This window comes from Colias eurytheme, chromosome 1 (assembly GCF_061535395.1).
Source record: "Colias eurytheme isolate Ceu_HAF_F1 chromosome 1, ilColEury1 Martin Lab GWU primary, whole genome shotgun sequence".
Classification (NCBI taxonomy): domain Eukaryota; kingdom Metazoa; phylum Arthropoda; class Insecta; order Lepidoptera; family Pieridae; genus Colias; species Colias eurytheme.
The window spans coordinates 1,016,433-1,042,871 of NC_142980.1; the positions used below are offsets into that span (position 1 = coordinate 1,016,433).

Genomic DNA, 26,439 nt, shown 5'->3' on the forward strand with positions numbered 1-26,439 from the left:
GCAGTCTAATAACTAGTCTAATATAATAACACAACAGATAATTATCATTCGCTTTTAAATAGCGAATGGCAGCATCTTAGTTCGCTTAAGAAAAATATCATTTAGGGCCGATTTTTCAATGCTTGGATAAAATATCCGTCCAATAAAGTATTACACGATAATATTAAAATGTCACGTAAACTGTCAAATACGGGCAATTAGAATACCTTTTTAAAATGGTAGTTTTATATATTATTCGACGAATAAGTTTTATCCAAGCATTGAAAAATCGGCCTTTAGTTTATTTTTATAACGTCCACTAGAAGATAATATATTGTATTGCAACTAACATTTGCTGTGTGAAGTCTCTCGGAAGCAAAATGAAATAGAAGGAAATCATAACATGTTGCTTTAAAAATTATGTTTTCGGAGAAACTATGAGACCCATATAGTGAGTGATTTCCCTCAACACTGTAAAACATATTTTATGAAAGTATTGTTTTTCTCTGAATAAATACCTACTGCTTCTGCATATGTTTACTGAAATGCAAAGGTAAACTAGCTGTTCCGGCAAACTTAGTTCTTCCAAACTCTTGAAAAATCGTTGTGGTCCGATTCTCAGACCTACCCGATGTACACAGAAAATTTTATGAGAATAGGTCAAGCCGTTTCCGAGGATTTTAACTTCAAACAACACATGAGAATTCGATATTATATTAGACTAGCTGTTCCGGCAAAGGTTGTTCTGCTTTACTCTTATCACTTAGGGTTAAGAAAAATCGTTGTGGTCCGATTCTTAGACCTACCCGATATATATACAGAAAATTTTATGAGAATAGGTCAAGCCGTTTCCGAGGACTAGTTGACTAGCTTTCCGCCTTTCTCTTGAATCACTATCTATCTATTAAAAAACCGCATCTAAATCCGTTGCGTAGTTTTAAAGAGTTAATATAGGCCCCTATATTCACAAAATTAGGGACAGAGAAAGCGACTTTGTTTTATACTATGTGAAGTCCCGTGTCCCCTAGTGCAGAGGCATTATTCATACATCTGTTTTACTGATCTATACTAATATTATAAAGCTGAAGAGTTTGTTTGTTTGTTTGAACGCGCTAATCTCAGGAACTACTGGTCCGATTTGAAAAATTCTTTCGGTGTCAGATAGCCCATTCATCGAGGAAGGCTCTAGGCTATGTATCATCACGCTAAGACCAACAGGAGCGGAGCCACGCGGGTGAAACTGCGGAGCGCAGCTAGTTTGTTATATATACATATCTGATCTATACTATGTAGTGCGTGAGAAACAATTTCCACACTGGCTCTAGTATGAATATGTTTTCACTATTATATGCTAAAAGCGGTGTGTTTGATAAACATTGGCAATCGAACACCGACGACGTGTCGCCTGTGACCGCGAATGTTAAGTATTCAATAAACAGATTTAATAATGTATTTCTATTTGAATTATCGTCATTTCTCAGTGTGTAAATATGTATGATGTTGGTCGTGAAATTATTGAAATGGTTATAATGTTGGATTCTCAGTGAATAGAAACAAGTTTACAGTTTACTATAAAAACAAATGATTAATTTCAATTAGAAATTAAAGATTTTAAACGCGATTTATTCATTTAAAGCATAATTCATTGTTTTCCGATGTTTCGCACAATATATTTATTTCTCCGGAAACAAACAGTAGAAATTACTATTTTCAGACCAACACCTGGAGTCGCGTGGCACATCAAAATTCAAATTTCTATACTACATTCGGAACCATGTTGTATTTTAATCACAGTAACTACTTTCCAAAGTGCTGAAAAGTTCTTTCAACGAAATCAATAGTCAATTGATTCAAAAATATCAACAACTTCCTTACAAAAAATAAAATGATGAAGTACAAAGTGGTCGTGTTAATAAATAATTAGGTACTTAAATGTTAAAAAACCTTGTTAAATGTTGAACTAAAAAAATTACTATCATTTAAAAATTTCTCTCGCACTTGACTCGGTCGACCAGCTAACAGCGTTGACGTAATTTTTCTAACATTAATCATTTATTTTATGCGATATACATTTTTAATTGGTCTATCGAATAATCTTACTACTAAGTACAGTTTTATTTAATTTACGTTTTTTTTTCGCTTTTGTAGCAAAGGATCTGCCTGACAGTCTCGAATAACAAACATATAACACAATGATGTGTATAAATATTTTAACGTCAAAGTATGTTTCTTTTTTTTAATGTGTCTTAGTTAGAGTGACGTGTTTTTTGCACATTCAAGTCATATTTACACATTTTATAAATGATCAAGTCGAAGTTCTTTAGTTGAACGCGCTAATCTCTGGGATTAAATACCTATAACATACTTATAAAGTCGTAACTAGCTGTGGTCCGCGGTTTTACCCGCAGTGCTCCGCTCCTGTTGGTCTTAGCGAGATGATATATAGCCTATTGCCTTCCTCAATTAATGGGCTATCTAACACCGAAAGAATTTTTCAAATTTGACCAGTAATTTCCCGAGATTAGCGCGTTCAAACAAACTGTTCAGCTTTATAATATTAGTATAGATAAGGAAAATACCCAGGTTTCAATGACGCTCTGTTGAATTGTCTCATTACACCCATTACCGAGTTGACAATTCATTTGGACAATAACGATGCACGCTTAATTTAACACACACATTGTTATAGGTAAACAATTTAACGGGAAGTAAACATGAACACCCTAACTAAATCATTTAATTGTAAATAGTTTATGTAATTATTGTTATAACTATCTTTATTTTTTTTAAATATAAAATTTACAGGTAATAAACAGTATGCATTGTACTAGCTTATTCAATGATCAGATGAGATAATATACATCTTATATACAGGGTGTCCCAGGAAAAATTTAGCAAAAAATTTTTGATGTAATTTTGTTGTTTAAGTATTTTTTACGTGATCAGTGTATGCAAAACTACAAGTCCCTTCGCGCTTAGTATACCTTTAGTGGGACACCCTGTATCCATACTAATACATACTATAAATGCGAAAGTAACTCTGTCTGTCTGACTGTTTCTCAATCACGCCTTAACTACTGAACCAATTTGCATGAAATTTGGTATAGAGATATTTTGATACCCAAGAAAGGACATAGGATAGGTTTTATCCCGGAAATCCCACGGGAACGGGAACTATGCGGGTTTTTCTTTGACTGCGCGGGCGATGCCGCGGGTGGAAAGCTAGTATTCAATATTATAAATTGAGCACAGATTACAGATACGAGTGTTTGCTTTATCAAATTCGTTTTATTATTATAAGTAGCCAACGAATGATTTCTTGTTATTATTGTAAGAAGGCTTTACGATCGTAATGACTCAGCAGTCAATCAACATATTTCTATAAAAGATCTTTATTATGGGAATTTTTATCTTAAATATTCTTTGAAATTTCAATAGCAATTAATTTTCTATACGTCATTATCGATGTTTTCCCATTTTTTGTTGACGTTGCGGTTTTGCGAAATATTCGAGAAAAAAATGAGTCATTTGATAAAATAATTAAAAAACTTGATTTTTTTAATCGCAAATAAAATTAAAAGCTTATGAATATACGTATTAAATACACTAAAATCATAAAAACGGCACCTTTCCAAGTAATATTTAAATGAATTAAAATGAGCGGAGTCATAAAATAATTAACGTTGTAGGTAGGTAAAATTAAATGCGTTTTATAAAACACTAGCTTTCCGCCCGCGGCTTCGCCCGCGTTTTCAAAGAAAAACCCGCATAGTTCCCGTTCCTTTGGGATTTCCGGGATAAAACCTATCCTAAGTGTTAATCCAAGTTACCTTCTATATGTGTGCTAAATTTCATTGTAATCGGTTCATTGTTAATTCGCGTGAAAGAGTCAAACACACACACACACACACACACAACCTCACAAACTTTTGCATTTATAATATTAGTACGATAAAATGAGACTTTTCTGTCCACCACTTTTGTCTTAGTAGAGAAAAAAATTGGGCCGCCTCAGCTTCAAGAATATCTTTTATTTTTAGACAAAATTAATCGAAACTACAGCGTCAGTTATTAAACTTAACGTTATAAACAAAAAATCCCGAAAAAAATTAGTTTTGAACTGGGAACACGAGCATAATTTATAACGTCGTAAACCGTCAAATCAACACTTAACAGTATTTCTGTATAAAAATATGTTAAGTATCTTCAAGTGCAGTAAGATTTACGACAAACATGATGAAAAAATGTTATCAAACTCCTACAACAACAAAAAAAACAGTGTTTGACTTATTTGTGAAATAATCGATAACTATTAAACATAATGAAGGCTCGATTTTTTGGCTACCAGTGTATTTATAGAATCTGCCTTTAGAACCAACAATTTCTTATTACTTAATATAAATAAACAGTTAGGAAATAGCTAGAAATTAATAATACCTATGTATAAGTAAAAAATTGGTCTTGATACGTTGATACGTTAGGTACTGTCAGGAAATTCCGTGTGGTCAACAGATATCACGCCCCTCGATGACTTCTTATAGGTACCTAATTAAAGAAAACCTCAAAAAAATTTAAAAACGTTTTTTATTTACAATTTAACATTCCGGTTTCAAAAAACGTTAAGAGCTTTTTTAATTTAATATTTATATTTTTACATTTAGTTATATTTTTACTAGTTAAGTACATAATAAAAATAATATATGTAAAAAGTAATTATTATTATATGAGATTAATAGTGGCTTCTCTACGGAAACAAAACATGCAGTCTCAAAAACAATCTTACTTACAAACAAAAAACAAAAAAAGCTTAAAAGTAGTAACGTTTGGGAAGTTGTAGAGTAATCTAGATCTGGACAGATTTTTTAAATTATTTTACCAATATAAATATGTAAATAAAATAAATAAATATTATAGGACATTATTACACAAATCGACCTAGTCCCACAGTAAGCTCAATTAAGGCTTGTGTTGATTTTAATATCCCGACAACAAGCTTATTGCACAATAAAAAAGGAGTATACTTATTAGCTATTACCCTGACACGTTCATTGCTCATTAAAACCTTCCGCGGGTAATGGCTGATTGTGCACGGATGGCTTGCTTCACTAACATCATGTCATTAGAAAAATCAGGAAAAATCACAGCTCTAACGCGTTAAAAATTACTTTAAAAACACCGTATTTTATAGTTCAGTTTTTTAGAGAAACACACAATTCGTTAGCTCTACTTTTATTTAGTTATATTTCGATCTTACTTGCAATATAAAATAAAAATTACTTTTAAAACGAAATATAAGTAAATAAAAGTGTGACTAGTGAATTGTGTGTTTCTTTAAAAATCTGAACTATTAAATGCAGTTTCATGATGAGGTAAAAACACATTTGGTAAAAAGTATAAATTAAATCGTATTTTAGATCCAAGTTATTCAGTGAAATTAGCAATTGATTAAATGATAATATTATAAATTCCCTTTATTTATTGACAAAACAAATAATTCGTACCAAGGTTCAACCGTTTTTGCGACTCATAAGGAAAACACCAAGGTTGTCGCGCCTTCTAAATTTGCGGTTTACTTATATTTGGTACTTCAAATTTATTATATTTATCTGGATATTACTGTTCACTTGAGTGCCTTATTTGTTTAGTGCTTATGTGTGGAAAGGTTTATATTGATTCAGTATGGTATGCCACTTACGATTTCATACTACTGATTTCAGAGTCTTAAATTTGTTTCAGGGGTAGAAAATTGATTGTGAAGGAGATTGTAGAGTGAAATATAGCATTATATAGTCTATAGGTACACTCTTATATTCTTCATATCTAAATTTCATATACCTACTCAAATTTTTATAATTTGCATTGTGTTAAACCACTGTGAACTGTGATGTAAATTTTGGAACAATGTAAATTATGTCAACTATAATATTATCGTGTATCGTGTAAATGACCGGGTTCATTGAAAATAGGCTTATATTTACTTCATTATTTTACAATTATTATACAACATATATTATTATACACTTATTGTACAACTAGCTTCCGCCCGCGACTCCGTCCGCGCGGAAAAATTAAGAAAAATTAAGATTTATTTTTTTCTGCGTAATTTTCCGGGATTAAAAGTATCCTATTTTATGCCCAGGATAATAAGGTATAATTATACCAATTTCCATCAAAATCGAAATGTTAGTTTTCACGTGATGCCTTCACATACAGACAGACAGACAGACAAAAATTTTTTTAATCACATATTTGGGTTTGGTATCGATCCAGTAACACCCCCTGCTATTTATTTTTTCAATATTTTCAATGTACAGAATTGACCGTTCTACAGATTTATTATCGCGTAGAAGAGTAACCACCAGAAAAAGTAAAACAAATTTGTTCGTGACATACGTTTACTTTCTCAAACTCAACGAGTTGAGTTAACAATTCTATGTATATTGTGACGTAACCACGTGACAAACACACAACATTGCGTGTTATTTGCATACAATTTCTAGGTGTTGACATTGACTTTAATATCATTGAACGAATGTAAAATGCATTGTATACAATATACATAATAATAGGGTTACGCTCATTTTAAATGCGTAAAAAATTTTATGCGTTCCCTTTATATAGAAATATATTAAGTAGCTACGTCTCTTGCGTTAATCTTTATTTATTTTAATACTAGCGGTCCGCCCCGGCTTCGCCCGTGGTACATATTTCGCAATAAAAAGTGGCCTATGTCCTTTCTCGGGTATCAAAATATCTCTATACCAAATTTCATGCAAATTGGTTCAGTAGTTAAGGCGTGATTGAGTAACAGACAGACAGACAGAGTTACTTTCGCATTTATAATACATATTAGTATAGATATGCTTCTTTAATGTGTTGTTGTGTATTCAGTATTGGTAAGATAAAATAAGGTATATTTTGTAAGTTTTTTGAAGATAACATTTCTAGAAGTACTGAAACAATTTTCAATAATAAGTGTTTATTAAGTTTAATGTTGATCGTTTGAACACGTCGAGTTCGGTTCATTGAATAAAGTAAAGGAAAGCAGTGGGTAGATTATAAAATCGCTTAGAGCATTAAACCAACTTAATGCTCTAAGTAAAATTGCCATATGTAAATTCGATAATGACCTCGCTTGTATTGTAAACAACAACAACTGAAAATGTCACAAACACATCAACATAATAATTATGTATGCCATGGAACTCGATTACTTCTTATTTAGACTATCGAACGGCACTTTGTATTTAAATGTTACTTTTATTTAAATTTATACTAATACTAGTGGTCCGCCCCGGCTTCGCCCGTGGTACATATTTCGCAATGAAAGGTAGCCTATGTCCTTTCTCTGGTATCAAAATATCTCCATATGAAATTTCATGCAAATTGGTTCAGTAGTTTAGGCGTGATTGAGTAACAGACAGACAGACAGAGTTACTTTCGCATTTATAATATTAGTATGGATTATAAAGCTGAAGAGTTTGTTTGTTTGTTTGAACGCGCTAATCTCGGGAACTACTGGTCCGATTTAAAAAAATATTTCGATGTTAGATGGCTCTTTTATCGAGGAATGTTATAGGCTATATTATCATGCTACGACCAACAGGAGTGGAGTCACGGGGGTGAAACCCCGCGGAGCTACTAGTTATGGATAAGTTTCTAAACGCCACAAAATTTTACCTATACCACACATAGGTAAATAGTTTCCCTGCATTAGAGTGTAATATTTATATTCACATCTGCTTCTGCAGTACCTACATAGTCTGTACTACCATTACGCATCTTCAAAATAATTCGCGGCGGCCAGTTCACATCCATATTTTTAATCCCTATTAAAATTTAGAAGTACCCTACTGTAAAATTCAGCTATTTCCTATTATTATTTTATTTATTTTCAAGACAGATTTATGTGCTAGGGGGTGATATAGTAATGATATAAACATTAAAGAGTAAATGAGATTCGAGAATCCTTTACATCTAACTCCGTATCTATGTTAAGGATTATTTCCTTATAGTGTTGTATATCGGTGAATGTACAGCATTCATAACGTTATTTTATTACGAAAGTAATTTCCACTGTTCGTGAGTTTATCGTCGGAACATACGGATGTGTGTTAAGAAACATTATAGACTGGTTTCTTAGTTATCGAATAGATTTGCATAATTGTTTACAATGAGGTCAGTAACCTTTCATAACGGTTGCCGGGACTCGGTGTCCTATACCGTTATTGCGTTAACGTTATTTTAACAGGCTATTGTTGTAAATAACTGTTATCCTGATTTGACATGAATGTCATTAGCAGCCTTGAATCAGATAGATTAAGCGATCAGCTGACTGTAATATGTTTGTTTTTTCTACAAGTTGTATTGTTTTTGGATGAAATAGTTTGCGTGATCTCTGCGTTATTTCTTTCGTGAGTTCCTAATAACGTTCGTTGTGGTAACGTTTGATTTTTGTGCAAGAATGCTTGATTAAATACCTACTTCCATTATCAAAATTTTACTAGTAGTAGTAGGTATATTATCCGCATCACCATAATTTTCTCCATTTTGTAACATTTCATACCTATGAAATCGTCTGAAAAAGAAATTATACTTACATATAACAATATAAGTATTTTTTGACTAATATCTGTAATTAATATATTACTATTATTATGTGTCATTTACTAGAACCAACACGCAAGCGAAGTCTCGGGCGGAAGCTAGTGTTATATAATGTAATTAGATATAGCCTGACATTGGCGAATATTCGAGTTATCCGTTTAGCGGCGCCAAGTAATATTATGTAAAAAAAATGACCGCCTTTTTTGCTTCGATTGTAAATACGCGCGTACTCAATGTGTTACATAATAATTGAATAAGTTATCTGTGAAAGTTGCTTTCATTTGTTTTGGTGTTTCCGGTGTATTTAGTTATAGGTATTTAATAATATATTAGTGTCAAATGTTAATCTTTAATCTACATACCTACTTAAGAGATTAAAAGTTGGTATAATAACGTTTATTAGTATATAACAGTCATTTATTTAGAGTGTTGACGTTAAATTTTTAATATCAAATAAATTACAAATCTTATATATAAAAATGAATCGCAAAATGTGTTGGTAAGCGCATAACTCGAGAACGGCTGAACCGATTTCGATAATTCTTTTTTTATTATATTCCTTGAAGTACGAGGATGGTTTTTATGTAGAGAAAACGTAAATATTATGTACCACGGGCGAAGCCGGGGCGGACCGCTAGTATCAAATAAAATTACTTACTCAAAATGTAATAGTTAAAACTCATATAAAGATATCCTTATTTTTAACTATAAAAAATATTAGAATATTACTATATGTGTAGGTAGGTACTCGGCTTATAAAAAAAAACGATTTTTACTAAAGGTTCCATCGTAAAACGTTACTAACGATGGTTATAGTCTTTGTAACTGTTACATAATGCGTTCCGTACTAACGATATCTTTATATTTATATACATAAGCCCTAAGCCCTAAGTACTAAGTACTGACCTAAGCATACAGTCAAAAGTAAGAGTCCCATGACGTATACAATACGGTCAAGTGGGGTTGTTGACCCTGGTGACGATGAACCTGAACCGGTTGGCTCTAAAAAATGCTAACCAACGAGATGCTGTAATGCACATCTAGTCGGTTATGCAACTGGGCATAACTAGGTACCTACCCATATAATAGAAATGCACTACTACTATATCTTTCTGTCCCGGTGTCTTTGTGTACCCGGTGGACACGAAAAAATGGCAAGAAACGGCAGGCTGATGAAAATTGTCCCTAAAGAAAATCGATCAGTGAAACAGATGAATGCATCTGATCCATACCCCACTAGGGGGCACCAGACAATTGCCAATCAAATACATATCGACTGATTACCAGCACTAACAAATCAATTTCAATTGGTTACACAATAAAGTTCTATGAATACTTAGAAATATAGTTTTATGAACACAATAAATGCAATAAGCAAATAAGTAGCTTACAAATGTTGGGTGCAAGTTAAAGCGGCACGTGTAAACAAAATTGATTCCACGCAAGTATGTGCAATGCATGGTTTACTATTTAGTTGTAATATACATGGGTAATTAATAATATTGTTTAGTTATCAAGGCTGGAGATTTAAAGATTGAATATATGAACCTGGAAGATAATAATTACACGTCTTAAATGGTTGTGATTTATAGAGTAAATAGTTTTTACTGTATTTTTTAGAACTGATTTTTTATAAGTCAAGGCGTCACTACAGCTCAATTAGCCGTAACTATACATAGTACCAACTAAAAAAAATAAACACCGGAGTTCTGTTCGCTTATTACCTACTATAAGTACAAAATATGTAATAGTGCTATAACTTAAATATATTCAAATAAAACAATTAAGTAAATTCTTAGCTTCAATATTGGCTGGGATAATGGTAGCCAAATCAAATACTATGTTCGAGACAACGATCCTGTATAACCTATCATATTAAAACATAAATGATAAAATCCTCAAAAAACCCATTAAAACAACTTTATGTTAATCATTTGAAAGCAACACATATACAAGTTTAAGTGACTCCCTTGCGCCGTTCCCTCTGAGGGTTTAAAAGCACTCTAAACAACATAAAGTTATGGAGGTCGAGGGTTCAAGATCAGGTAAGCGTGTGGATTTAATGAAATTATGACCAGAACCCGTGACTACGCGACACGTGCTTCGTAAAAACCAATTTATCGATAGGGTTGTTTACGTTATATTTACATGTTATGTACATTGTACACAGATCTTTCAGCACTACACATTAGGTAGGTACACATTTAAAATTGTTTTTAAAGTTGTCTCATAAATTGAGTGATAACATTTTCTGTTGTTCTAATAATGCTTTAAGCTTTTTACAATTTGAACATTTATCTTTCGAGATTCTGTGAGAGGCTAAAGTTCCCGGATTCGATCTTTGGATACAAAATACAAATATGTACAGAAGTTTCGGTCTATAAGACAAGGGTGTTCTTTTTGTCCATAAAAAAATGATGTTTTAAACAAATGAGGAGTCATTTTTTTTTTTGTAACAAATCTACCGGTTTTATGTTTTATTGATTACGAAACGTTGCATCAGCCTTTACTGATCGAATAAAGAGATAAAGTTATTAAATTTATGTATTTGAAGTCATCTTCAAGTGCCTGATGAAATCGTGCGTATTATTAAAACGTTACTTATAAGATATTACAGCTTTTGATTATTTAAAGCCGGCTACTCACGTACCTGCCGCAGCACAGGGGCAATATTGGAACAATCTCGATCGGTCGGCGCGGCGGTCGGAGCAATGTCAGATGTTCTCTAAATTGCCCCTGCTTCCCTATACACAATAATTAAGGAGCCAATAACTAAGGGTGCATATTCCAATATTGCCCCTGTGCAGGTAGGTGAGTAGCCGGTTTAAGAGTTAATTGACAGAAGTAGATACAGAATAGCTTCAAAATAAAAAGTCCTTCAAACATGTTGCCCTGACTTCAATATATTCTATTTTGTAGAATGAGTTTGCGTTTCTAACTTCTACTTTTATCACAGAATGGACATAAAAATGGCACCTTATAACATTATATCACGCAATGCTGCATTTTTCAGGTTCTTTTAATTGAATAAACTAAAATAACCGTTTGGTATCTTTTACATTTTACACGTGCACGACTTCTAAATCCTTGACTTCAAAAATATGTGTTAATTACGTCAGGCTTTGTTCATATTTTTATTGGATTAAAATCAATTTTTTTTATTACTTAACAAACTATGCAGGTAAACAGTGAAGTGTAGATTTAAAAAGAACCGCGCTTTTTGTTCTTCACTTTAAGAATAAACCACCAAGTACTATCCCTACTAATATTATAAATGAGAAAGTAACTCTGTCTGTCTGTCTATCTGTTACGCTTTCCCGCTTAAACCTCTCAACCGATTTTGATGAAATTTGGCATAGACAATCTTTAGACCCTGAGAAAGAACATAGGCTACCTTTTAACAAAACACCACGCGAACCTAGTAACCTATATAATCTCTTATTAGAAAGAAAGGAAATACCTACGTTTATTATGGACACATACACATAAATAAGTTACAATATATAGTTTATAGGTATTATTGGTATATTAACAACACTCTTATCACGTACATTCAGAGCCCTGCAGCTGTATGATACGGGGATTCAATTAGCAGAGGATTATATTTTAATAACCCTTAGACCTTTAAGTGTATCGACGCGAATTAATTACGTAACTAAGCCGGTGCAAAGCTTTGTCACTTGTTTATTTGTTATGCAACGCGAATCTGTTTATGATTTCTATACTTATGGATTTCTGAAGCTTTTATTGTTTTTGGTGGAATGGTTACATATATACATCAAGTATTTTTGTTTGTTTCTGGAGATCTCCGAGATCATGTTGTGTTTAATATTATTGATTTGTTCGTACATTTTTTAAGTGGTTTAATTTTAATGTTTCTATGATAGAAGTACACATTATGTAGAAAATTTCGATCACTTTTGCAATTGAATATTAATCGTCTTTATTCTATTAAAATATTAATTTAGTAATAATAATTTATCTTCATCAAATCCGCTATAAATTTGGATATCTAATGTTCACCGTTAGGTACCAATTTTCGTTTAATTTCTATTGCTATCATTTATGTACTTAGCCAGATATCTAAGAGAATATCTAGATCAAACATTTATACTGTGTCAAATTATAACATTAATTCGAAATCGCATATCAATATGACCTTAATAAACTTAATGACTACCGATTGTTATTTTGTTTAACACACTATAAAGGTGAAACAAGCAACGTCTAAGATATATGCGCCATAAAGGATCGCAATATGTGGTTTAATGAAACCCGTGTCGTAACTTCGAACAATATACATTATGATAAAATATTATAGATCTTTAATGAAATACCTAACTATACTAATATTATAAAGCTGAAGAGTTTCGTTTTTTGTTTGAACGCGCTTATCTCAGGAACTTGGCCCATTTATCGAGAAAGGCTTATATTATATTCATCCCGCTAGAACATGCATCTATATTATAATACTAGCGGTCCGCCCCGGCTTCGCCCGTGGTACATATTTACGTTTTCTCTACATAAAAACCATCCTCGTACTTCAAGGAATATAATAAAAAAAGAATTATCGAAATCGGTTCAGCCGTTCTCGAGTTATGCGCTTACCAACACATTTTGCGATTCATTTTTATATATAAGACTAGCGGTCCGCCCCGGCTTCGCCCGTGGTACATATTAACGTTTTCTCTACATAAGAACCATCCTCGAACTTCAAGGAATATAATAAAAAAAGAATTATCGAAATCGGTTCAGCCGTTCTCGAGTTATGCGCTTACCAACACATTTTGCGATTCATTTTTATATATAAGAAGAATATTCTAATAATGAGTATAATACACGTAGAACATTGTATCGGAAAATAGTTTACATTCAATTCAATATTAAATTGTTTCAGCTACTAAAACGTGACAATGAGTTAATTTATAAAATAAGATTTCTCTCTTACATTTAAATATTTAAGTTAGTTTATAATATTAAAGAAATAATGCTATGTGTGACTTTAAAAAATAAACAAGGCCAGTTGTATCTATTAGGTAGGCTAGGTACCAATAGAATTTTTAACCGACTTCAAAAAAAGGAGGAGGTTCTCAATTCGGCCCGTATTATATGTTAAAACTTGCTGTGCCGCGCGGTTTCACCCGCGTGGCTCCGCCCCTGTTGGTCTTAGCGTGATGATATATAGCCTTCCTCGATAAATGGGCTATCTAACACCGAGAGGATTTTTAAAAATCGGACCAGTATTTCCCGAGATGAGCGCGTTCAAACAAACAAACAAACAAACAAACTCTTCAGCTTTATAATATTAGTATAGATATCAAAAATGGCAATATAAAATTTTGTTCTCTTTATGTAAGTCTAAGATGTAAGTACTATATAGGAATACTAGTGGTCCGCCACGGCTTCGCCCGTGGTACGTATTTCGCAATAAAAGGTAGCCTATGTCCTTTCTCGGGTATCAAAATATCTCCATACCAAATTTCATGCAAATTGGTTCAGTAGTTTAGGCGTGATTGAGTAACAGACAGACAGACAGACAGAGTTACTTTCGCATTTTTATAATATTAGTATGGATTTTCATTGAATAAACTAAACCGGTAGGTATATCAACGTAACACATATTATATATGTACGTAAATTAGGAAAAAACACTATCGATTTAATATAATATTATTACATATAATGCAATATGATAGAAATTGACATTACTTAGCGATAAGAAGGCCGTGAATTAAATTCCTATACAAATGACATTTTGTTATAACAATATATTATAATAAATGTATTTTATTACATTCGTCACGTGTTTGATTTCAAATACTTAAATTGACAACATGTCAAAAATTTACGATATGTAATTATTTTTTATCTTAATCAAAACTAGATCTTTATGATACCTTTTTTTTTCTATTAAGTACCTATAGGTAGTCATTTTAATAGGCAACATTTGTCAGTTCAACAAAATTCAACAACGCGGACGTCATCACATCAATTTTCGTTTTCATTTTAAATCTCAATATGTGAAAAAAGAAAATATTTTTCTATAATCGTTATTGCAAAATAAAGAAACAGTTTTTTTCTTTCATGGACTTAATAAATAAAAAATGAAATGTCAAAAATTTTAATATTGTACACCATGATTGTACATCATCAATAGCTGTGATCAATAGTTACTACAAATTTGTCAAAAAAAATCATAGCTTAGAAACATTAGAGGTTTTATTCAATGGATTTATAACGAATATTTTTGCTTGATCTCTGTAAAGTACGCATTGCAATACAAAAGCGGGTTCTAGTTATAATAGTTTACTAATACTTACTTTACAAAACATACTGATAATGGGACCCAGTGTTGCCACCTCGATTTTGTAAAAAGGGCTGGTCGGCACTCTGAAAAGGGCCAGAAAGAGAAACTTCTTCAAAGCGGTGTAACCGCCAGAACGCTTAAAAGTGATATTTGTTATTGTTCAATTACAATTTTGTATTATAATTATTTACAAAATTCTTTATTCATTATTCGAATTCGAGCATTTTGATTGGTTGACTAAACTTTATTAGCCAATCACAACGTACAGCTCGTAAAAAAAGTCCTCTTTTGGCATGGTAAATTGGCAAAATATTACAAAATCGGCCCAAATTTTGAGCCATGCCTATTTAAAAACGGGTTGAATTCCCGAAAAAGGACTAGATTTAGCCCAGAATCGGCTAAGTGTTGCAACACTGATTGGGATTTGGGACTGATAGCAAAGCATAGTAGAATAATTTGCTTAGTCACATATTATAAACATAAATTTTTAGTTGCCATAACAATTAATGGTAATTACTTATAAATGTTTAATCTTTATTACCCATAACTAAAGCAGAAAACTAATATTAACTACGGTAATTTTAAGGTTATTGAACCTAGAACAACTTCCATGTAAAATATATTATTTAACTTGAAAAGATTATTTTATTTTTATGTAAAAACCTTAAAAAACCTCGTCAAATACTATTTAAGTTCAAAAGTATCGCCTGTTCTTGAATGTAATAAAAAGCAAATTAAATAACCCCACGCAAAAAAATAACGAAGTTTAAATATTTAAAAGCAATCCTCTAACCCTTTACAAACATTTGTTAAAATTAAAAAAAAAAGTATTCGAATACGGAATGTCCTAACATTCGAATTTCTTTCTTGCAACAGATAAAAAAGCAACAACGTTCAAACAAAAAAAGAATATTATTTTCTTTAAACATTCATTTCCGCCCTGATCCCTTCAAACGGGAAAGCAGCTTAAAAAATTATAAATAATAAAACTTGACTGCGGGCTGCGCTGGCGGGATTTACATTTTGGAAGGATAATAGACCCTTTTGAATTGATTCAAGAAAAACTTGGATGATTATGATGTCTCAGCGGGATTTTGTGAACGCGACTAATTCTGTATTCCATTTTCAAACTTGTGGCGGGAAAACTATTGTCACGAGTATTGTCATTACTCATTTGTTGAAGTGAAAAAGAAGGTTGAACTTTGAAGTTGTGTAGATTTTGAATAAAAATGCGCCTAGAAGTTGTTGTTACTAGTAGTCTTCAAGGAATTTGTATTGTGTGTATGTTTTGTGTGAAATGGTTTGGAAATATGGGAAGTATTATCTCACTTCCTACATCAATAACTACATTGCAGCGATATCACAATACGTAAGAGATTTGTAGTTATATATCGTTATTATTCTTTAACAATATAAGAGTTAGTACTCAGATGTTGTATTATTTTATACATAATTTTCAATCCAAAACGTTAAATTTTGTATCTAATTAATAAGGAATAACAAAAATAAAAAATGCGCGGTAACGACGCGACAGAGTGGCGCCAAAATGTTTTAAAGTTGAAGTAGGTACCTAAATAGTTGTAAATCGCTCTGTTAGTGTATTTCTATTTTGCTTATAGAAGAAAAGTATGTGTTTTTTATTATTTGTATCGTACATTTTCGAGAATTTTCCGAGGCCTCAAGTCAATCGCTTTATTCTTGTAATTTCGATTTCTGAATGTTGTATGAATCCTATATACCTGCCTAATATGTCGACTAAATCGCGTCTATATTAATTTTTTGCTCTAGAAATATTATTTTATGCGACGTAGATATTTAAGTACCTAGTTAACTACTGTGAATAACGGAATTTTCTTGTTCGCAGACCTTCGTTCTGGGGGCAGCGGACGAAGCTTGAGAAGCGGCTGATGCTGGCCGTGGGGGTGGTGGCCGTGCTGGCTGTAGCCTTCCTCGCGGCCTTCATCACCACGGTCATGCTGAAGAAGTCTACCAATATTAATGGTAAGTTTTATAGATAAGTAACTTACTAAGTTTCGTTCGTGTTTTTGATTTTTTAATGTTCCCGTGGGAATAGTATTGAAATGAATAGTTTTTTTAAGAGATATTTTTTTAGTTGTCTTTGTATACCTACATAGTTAATCTTTTCAATATTCTCGTTAGCTTGCCGCAGCTTTGCGTTTATACCTACATAGCGGTACCTATATGATACTAGCTTTCCGCCCGCGGCTTCGCCCGCACAGTTCCCATTCCCGTGGGATTTCCGGGATAAAACCTATCCTATGTCCTTTCTCGGGTATCAAAATATCTCTATACCAAATTGCATGCAAATTGGTTCAGTAGTTAAGGCGTGATTGAGTAACAGACAGACAGACAGAGTTACTTTCGCATTTATAATATTAGTATGGATAAGTAAAACATATTTATGCGTAAGTTTAACAAAACACAGAAATATGCCTTCCTTATTTCCTTACAATAATAGTACAGTTTCTTACCATAGTTATACAATATCGCATTACGCATAAGTATCTAGCTAAAGATATTTTGACATTAGGTATATTCACGTAGCACAACAAAGGACCATTTTTGCGGTTAATAGGAGATATTATATCCAATATTATTATCTCAATTTACAATAGAACCAGTCGTGCCAAATCTTATACAAACCGTCGCCATGTTGTCACTTTAGTCTGTAACGTGATAATAATACGTGATATTACTAAGTGATTGTTTACACAATATAAACCTTATGCCTTTGGTAATACGATGTTTTGTGTAGACGGGTTTTGGCTCCTTGAAGGAATATGTAATGAGAGAAATTGTTTCACTTGTTGCTCGATGTCAAGGTTACGAAAAACTGTGTGAGCATTTATTTCAATTAGATTTGTAAGTTCTGCTTGAATAAGAAAAACAGTTTCAGTAGAAAATGTTATATCGACCAGTATAACTAGACCTCTCACTGTAATACAGTCACAAAGTAAATTACAGAGAGTGAGAATTGTATTCTATTTAAATAAAAATTAAATTGCTCTATGGTTTTACACATAGTATATTAAAAGAAAGCGTCTACTTACTTGATATTAGGCACACATACATTAAATATATTTTCCTCATCAACATAGACATTAAAAACAAAATATGATTCGCATTTCACAAAAAAAAAAAACGAAATTATATTCAAATCTTCAAAAATCTACGAAACGACGATACAATTTTCTTAAACTTGTAACGTTATCACTTATCACTATTAGAATTGTAACGTTATTACAAAACTATCGACCTTGCTACACTCCGTCACGGAGTCATGAACTCAGAACAATTCGGTGACAAAATTCAGCACATGCTTCAATAAAGATCACGAAATATTTTGCAAGGTACTATTGCTAGTGGAGAATATAATTATCCAAACCTTATTGTTAGCATGAAGGCATTATTATTATATGGATTTTTACGTGTCATTGTTAATTTTATTTTATTAACTACTAGCTGCGCTCCGCGGTTTCACCCGCGTGGCTCCGCTCTTGTTGGTCTTGCCATGATGATATATAAGCCTATAACCTTCCTCGATGGATAGGCTATCTAAGACCGAAATAATTTTTCAAATCGGACCAGTAGTTCCCGAGATTAGCGCGTTCAAACAAACAAACAAACTCTTCAGCTTTATAATATTAGTATAGTCATTAAACCTTCAGAAAATATTTCTGGTTGCTGAAATATACCTAGATACAAAGTATACAAAGTCTATATCAGAATTAGTTTATTTATTTGGATTTACTTTTTCTCCTTCATTAAGTCACAGAAATTGATGACCCCAACTGATTTTGCTGAAAGCACATCGCTTTATCCATGTTATGATCATGTTTGTACACTGCATAGTATTGACATATCTACTTTGTAATTGATTTTAAATAGGCACCTTCCACGGTTATTACCCATGAAGTATAATCAGATTACTATCTCTTCCTTCCACCTGAAAACTTTATTTACAGAAAGGGTTTAATGACATGTTTGTACATAATGCCATTGTTGACATACCTTTATTTAAAGTTGGGAAATGCATTTACGCATCCCCCTCTGCATTTTTTCTGCGTGAGGGGGGTATGTGGGACTCGCGAGAAGCCATACCCACTAAAACCCAACGGTGGCCACTGTTCATCTTCGGCGCCAGGCCTTATACCCCCACCGCGTACGTGGTCAATGGTCATTGCCGCGACTTGGCGGCTCACCCAAGCCCATAATAGTTGACATACCTCCCTTTTAAATAAGTACCTTTGGGCTTCGATGATTCAAAATTCAGCACATGATTCAAAGATCACGAAATATTTTGCAAGTGCCTACTGTTAAAGACTATTGCTACGTTTTAGCGGAGAATATAATTACCAAAACCTTTATGTTAGGTATATAAAGGTATTATTGTTATATTTATGTTGTAGGTACGTGTCATTGTTAATTTGTTTATATGTTTGTCTGAAAATCAATCTCATGGGAAATTATTTCATAAATATACGTAGTATACAAAATCTACACTATAGATATCGAAATTCCTTTGTGCTTTAATTATTAGGATTTACTTTTTTTCCTTATATCATAAAAATTGATGACCTAAAATGATTTGATTGTGCTCTATCTATTGAAATTATTGACATACTTTGTAATTGTTTTTAAATAGGCACCTTCCACGGTTATTACCCATGAAGTATAATTAGATTACTATCTCTTTATTCCACCTGAAAACTTTATTTACAGAAATGGTTTAATGACATGTTTGTACATAATGCCATTGTTGACATACCTACCATATAATCCTTTTAAATAATCTTTGGGCTTCGATCATCCATGGTTTTAATTCCATGAACTATAATCAGATAACTATCTCTTCATTTGACTTCGAATAAAAACTACTCGTGTAAACATCATTATCAATAAATATCAAATAACATTTGCTCTTGAAAATTAAATTTTATAGGATTTAATCAAGTTTATCCAGTCGGAAAATTGAAACCGTTAGGAGCCAAGTAGCCCTTCAATATTTCCATCACTGATTGAAATTGAATATAATAGCGTCTTGTATATAGCTTCTTCAAATTCGATACATTATAATAGGAATATAATTCATAGTAAATCAGCTAGATTTCGATTCATCAACAGCTCTTGATACTGGGTTCTCTCCCGATTTTGGACAAGTTTTTAAAGCTTTTATCCAAAAGTGTCCAAGTTTAGTAACATTCGTGTTATTTATTTAGAACTAGATTTCCGCCCGCGGCTTCGCCCGCGTTTTCAAAGGAAAACCCGCATAGTTCCCGTTCCCGTGGGATTTCCGGGATAAAACCTATCCTATGTGTTAATCCGAGTTACCCTCTATATGTGTGCTAAATTTCATTGTAATCGGTTCAGTAGTTTTTACGTGAAAGAGTAACAAACATCCATACAAACTTTTTAATATGAATCGAGCGAATTTAACAACATATTATATTTATTCGTTTACTACTAAGTTATATCACAGATATAATATTATATAAAAATTTAAGCTTTGCAAAATTTATTCTTCGTTATTTTCTTCGTCGATTAAATTCTCTGACATGTTACTCAGATTCCAATTGAAGATAGACGCCAATTAAATGTAAATGTGTGTGTCGCTAACTTGCACCATTAAACTTCTGCAAGTATTTCTCCCCATCAAGTGATAGAAATTATATCTATAAAAACATAGAATCAAAGACAGGTACAGCATAAATAAATCATTATAACTGTATCATTAGTAGAGTGTCGTCCCACTTTTTGCTAAATGTTTCCATTGATTGAATTTCCAGTAAGAAATTAACTAACCGTTAGACTTAAGTATGCATTTTCTATTTAACGACGGCGATCAAAGTGTAATTTACAAGATTGAGTACTGGCTTAGGAGTTAGGACCTGTATGTACTTTCAAGCACCTTAGAGGAGCATTTCGTAATTACACTAGCTGTATCTATAATTTTCATAGTTACTTTATGAACAAAATTATACTTTATATATTTTATTACATAGAGTTAGGAGTATATAATTAAAATAAAATTCTTACTTAACTCTGATAACTTAATAATTTCATGATTACTTTGTCAAAGCTTTTTTTAGCGTTGTATTTATCAAGTACTTAGTCCAGGTACTTGATTCAAATAAGCTTCTAAGTATATGCGGGTTTTAAAAAATAAGTCTTATAGCCATTGAAGATTACTAGCAAATAATATTAGGCTTAATATCGACATGTCTATCAATTGTCCCTTATATTGACCAGTCTAGTAATATTTCCTAGTAGGAAACAAAAAAAAACAAACTTTTAGCAAACCCTCAAAGTGTTTACCTTTAGCCATATAAACGGCGAAGGCCTCAGGATGTTAAGTTCAAATTGTATTGCGGTCAATACCGCCCACTGGTTGTACATCGTCAATACATATGTGACCTTTAATATTAAAGGTACAAGATGATCTGCTGAATTGAGATGAAGAATATTAAAGATTAGATGGGGATATGGAAATTTTGCGAGCCGAACTTTAATGCATCGTAATGTGTCCTAACATTAAAACAGGTTTTGTTCTTTAATACTATAGATACGATATAATATTATGTATATATATATGTATTTATCAATCGGGAAAATCTGTGAGTTATAAACACACAGTACATAGGTATGTTTGCCCTCGCATTTTTAAAAATAAAGATGTTTAAAGAATTAGACGAAATATTCATCATTTGTCATTGCATTGTTGTAATACTGTGTGGTCACGCTAGTTGCATTTTCTATTAACAGTCTTACATAGTGTTGGAGAACTATAATAGTATAGTCTGACACATATTATAGGTTATTTCTTACTGATAAGGTAATGAAAGCCCTAATATCTTTGATAACTGTGTCCACGGAGGATAGAGAAAGCTTACTTCGTTCTCAATTTAGGCGCTTTTGGTACTTCAGTTCGATATAACAATTAAATATCTACATAATAATCACGTTCATTTGTCTATCGCCTATCAAGTAACAAATTTAACCTATATTTTGTTACTTAATCAGATCTAAACAAGTTACTTCCTAGGTTGTCTCAATTAGTGTTTGAAGCCTCGTCTTGATACGAATTAGATCATGTCAAATTTTCGCTAGAACTGGCATATTGGATTATAATATTATTCTTGGATAATATTGACGGTACACTGTCTGAGATCACGCTGTAGATGAGGTGAAATACATCATTGATTTGTATCTCATGGAAAGTGAATAGAAATTGTTAATTGATTCTGCAAATTAACAAGAGAGAGAGATCTTGACAACTTTAATGATTTCAGTTTATTTCGCAAATAGATTATTGTATCCTCTTAGGTAAATCTAGCGTGATTGACCAAGATACCTAATTTGTTGGATGAGACGATTGTATTGTGAATTTACTGTAGCTGTTTGAAGGTGATTTCAAACAACATGTCATCAGACACGTCGTATTATTAAAACTGGAAGTTAAGCAAGCTACCAATTAAATAGGTATATATTCAATTACCTACCTAGTGTGTGATTAAATCTCATTGTTTATGATTCGTACTCAGTAATAATCGTGTATTCTTGGTCACAACATAACAAGCCATTGTACTATACCTGACGGTTTTCATCCAATTAAACTTAAAATCGATTTAACAGTAATTCGAGTTATCATACAAATCGGTTGTTGTTTATGATTTATATGCAAATGTGATTTTTATACATCGAAACACACGACGTATGATCGAATATGAATTTTTATTGAGCTTATATCACTATCACTACATAGTATAAAACAAAGTCGCTTTCTCTGTCCCTATGTCCCTTTGTATGCTGAAATCTTTGAAACTACACAACGGAATTTGATGCGGTTTTTTTCAATTGATAGAGTGATTCAAGAGGAAGGTTATAGTATATAATTTATTAGGTTTTAGACAAAGCGGGCGAAGCCGCGGGCGGAAAGCTAGTGAAGGATAAAATATAGTCCTTTGGTTTAAATAACACTATATCGTTTGAAAAGTGTACCAGGCCATGAGCTATCAGAATTGCAATGTTAACAAAGCAAAACAGGTCGATGAATAAAATTTAGATTTTATTTTCCTTGCCGATAATTCCGTCGACCTCTGTTTGTTAGCAACAACGGTTTTATTTATTTGCATTTAAACTTCTAAGCCTCTAGATTCCTTTGAGAAACAAATTGAAGATGTCTTAGTGTAAATAAGTATTTGTTTAAACGTCGATGAGGATTTTGTTTATTTAGGAGTTAGAGATTTATTTATTAACCACAAAATTTATTTGAAGGAATATAGAGATATCAGTCGTCACTCTAACAAATCTAGTACTTAGTAAGTAGCGTCTCACTTTTTTTAACTCTCGAGCGAAAAGTTACATCATAAGAATTGCTTTGGATAGCTCCAAAGCAATTAATCCATACTAATATTATAAATGCAAAAGTAACTCTATCGGTCTGTCTGTTACTCAATCACGCCTAAACTACTTAACCAATTTGCATGAAATTTGGTATGGAGATATTTTGATACCCGAGAAAGGACATAGGCTACCTTTTATTGGGAAATATGTACCACGGGCGAAGCCGGGGCGGACCACTAGTAATTCATAAATATGAAAAATACGAAAGCGATTTTCATGTAACATCGTATGAATAATATTTAGACTGGTCCAATATGAAAGATGTTGACTGTTTAATTGCAATATATCGTTGCATAACAGCTTCCAAAATTATTGGAAAACTTAAAATATAATCAAAATTATCACACTTGAAATACAAGGGTAAAAAAGCAGATAATAATAGGTAAATAGAACCTGTTAAAAATACACCCGATCTTAATAAGTTAATAATAAAATACCTAGGCTTATATATTACTTTGTCCACAGACGTGCCCCAAACGAGCGAGCTCCGGGTCTCCGAGAGCCTCCCCCCAGCTGTGATTGCCAAAAGCGATGAGATTCAAGTCTGCAAGGATCCTGACTGCGTGCATACTGGTAAGTTTCTAAAAGGTCTATAATTAAACTAATTAATAAGGTATTTTTTGGGATTTAAATGAGTATGGAAAACTTTATTATCTAAGGGTCAATCTAGAAATGGCACAATGTTTGGAAAAAGCCTTTACTTATCAGGTATTATTTAAAAAGGTTCATTAGTATTATATACAAAGGCTTACAGTATACGGATGAATATTAAGTATTTAAGTGCGCCTTAACCTCAAAAGGCTATCGATGAGGAAATAAAACATCATATTTTATTAAACGTTATTTCAATAAAGTTCAAATTTAATACACACAAGCCTGGAGGTCATGTCGTGTTCCACACGCAGATAATTTAGCAGATACAACGAATAATAGCTAACAATTGCATAACGTGTGCAGTTTCCCATGCAAACAATGTGCCGTCACATATAATTACATGTAACTATTAGATGTGAGCAAACGAAAGTGGGTCAAAACTGTGGATACAATGGGTATGCTGAATGGGAGACAAATCGCGATTATCGAGATAAGTGCCTTGGTGACATGCCTGTCTACGGCGTTTTGACTTATTCGGCGTAACTAGGTGACGTTTTAAGGCATTTTGTCTGCTTAATGGACAATTTGAGAGTAAATAGCAGCAGAATCGCGTGTTATTGAGGAATTAGGGATGCATTAGAAATGAGAGGTGTTAAGGACGTAATTGACCTTATACTACCTACCTAAGTGTATCTTATTAGGACTGTGTCATCAATAGAGGAAATTAACGTATTGTGCTTTATTCCTTTGAAGGAAGTCTTCAAAGGTATAATGACTAGAATACTAAACAATTGTTTACTTCACAATGTTATCTTTAAGCACGAATATTCAATATTGTCGTATAATTCTTATGTTAAGGTTGATACATGGAAAACTAACTTATGATACTATTAACCTAAATTGTATCTTTTGGATTGCTAAAATTGGGTACTATTAATTGTAAAATTAAAGATTTATTTCCACTACATAACTAGCGAAAAAACGATATTTAATTATCACAAATATTTCCCTTCATAAATTTTACCCAACCAAACTTTCGCAGCATCAAAGCTGTTGCTCAACATGGACGAATCCGTGGACCCTTGCGACGACTTCTACGACTTTGCTTGCGGATCCTTCGTGAAGAACACCAGGATCCCTGATGATAAGACCTCTGTGAACACTTTCTCCATCATCACCGATCAGCTCCAGGAACAGATTCGATCACTATTGGATGATCCTATCAGCAGTGATGAGCCAAAGCCGTTTGTGCTTGCCAAGACGCTGTACCAGGCTTGCATGAATAGAAGTAAGTTGATCTTTATGTATGATTTTTTAGGTATGGTATGTAAGTTGTTTTTAATTGGATAATATGTGTGTTTTGTTTAATCGGGTTTGTTGTGTGAGTATAGTGTACTCTTTCTTGATACTTAGTACGATAAAATATGTTGATATGAGAATACCTTCCTTTGTTTTTACATCTAGAAGTTTTTTAATGCAATAAGTAAGTATGTAAAATCTAGAAATTTCGTTACTCATTTTGTTCCAAAAAGATTGTCCAACTCGTAGCAATTTTCTGGATTACGCATTGCATTGATTATGAAATTTATATAACATTGCATGTTTCCTGTCGCTAATATAACCGCGATTTCTCTGGAATATAATAACAGTGATGTTAGATAATTGTGATATTGGTTTCATGGTAGATGAGCAAAATTAAAATTTCACGTGATCTCATCGGCCAGCTCCACATAACACGTGAATGCATATAATTGTAGTGACAATTAAGATAGAAAGAAATATTTCTTCTTACTAGATACGCTGCCCTAAATACCTACGCTTACCCGGAAAATTGTAAAAGTTAATGCAATGAGAATAATCTTGTTTCTTACATAAGAATAACATAACACGAATATGATAAACACTTCAAACATTTTACTGGGCAATATACTTTATTATTTAATAACGGGTAATTATAAACAATAGGTATCATTAATATTTAATGTACTTTTGATGTACGAAATAATAAGCTCAGTCGCAATCGAATCTATACATCTATACATATATAATAAATCTGTAGAAGGATCAATTCTGTACATTGAAAATATTGAAAAAATAAACAGTAGGGGGTGTTACTGGATCGATACCAAACCCAAATATGTGATAAAAAAATTTTTTGTCTGTCTGTCTGTCTGTATGTGAAGGCATCACGTGAAAACCGATTTCGATGATACTTGGTATAATTATACCTTATTATCCTGGGCATAAAATAGGATACTTTTATCCCGGAAAAATACGTAGAAAAAAAATAAATCTTAATTTTTCCGCGCGGACGGAGTCGCGGGCGGAAGTTAGTATTATTTATTTCTTCGGATATTCCAAGACGATGTTGTGACGCAAATCGTTTAAATATTAAATTATTATTATCAATTTATATTATCTTACTAATTAAAGTTAGTCAGGGAAAATATTTTAAGACGCTTCGTGCACAGATTATTATCATTTCATTTAATATTAAAATTGTCTACAATATTATTAGACATTTAAAA

General features: G+C 32.5%; 1 protein-coding gene across 2 annotated transcripts in view; it reads left to right on the plus strand.

Moving 5' to 3' along the window:
• Nep2 (M13 family metallopeptidase neprilysin 2) overlaps positions 1-26,439 on the plus strand; it is a 56,337-nt gene that overhangs the window by 18,149 nt on the left and 11,749 nt on the right. For both annotated transcript variants that reach the window (XM_090119928.1, XM_090119936.1), the window contains exons 3-5: positions 16,758-16,894; positions 23,783-23,890; positions 24,954-25,199. In XM_090119928.1, coding sequence (XP_089976054.1) covers positions 16,758-16,894; positions 23,783-23,890; positions 24,954-25,199 — 491 coding nt within the window. The remainder of the gene's footprint in view (positions 1-16,757; positions 16,895-23,782; positions 23,891-24,953; positions 25,200-26,439) is intronic.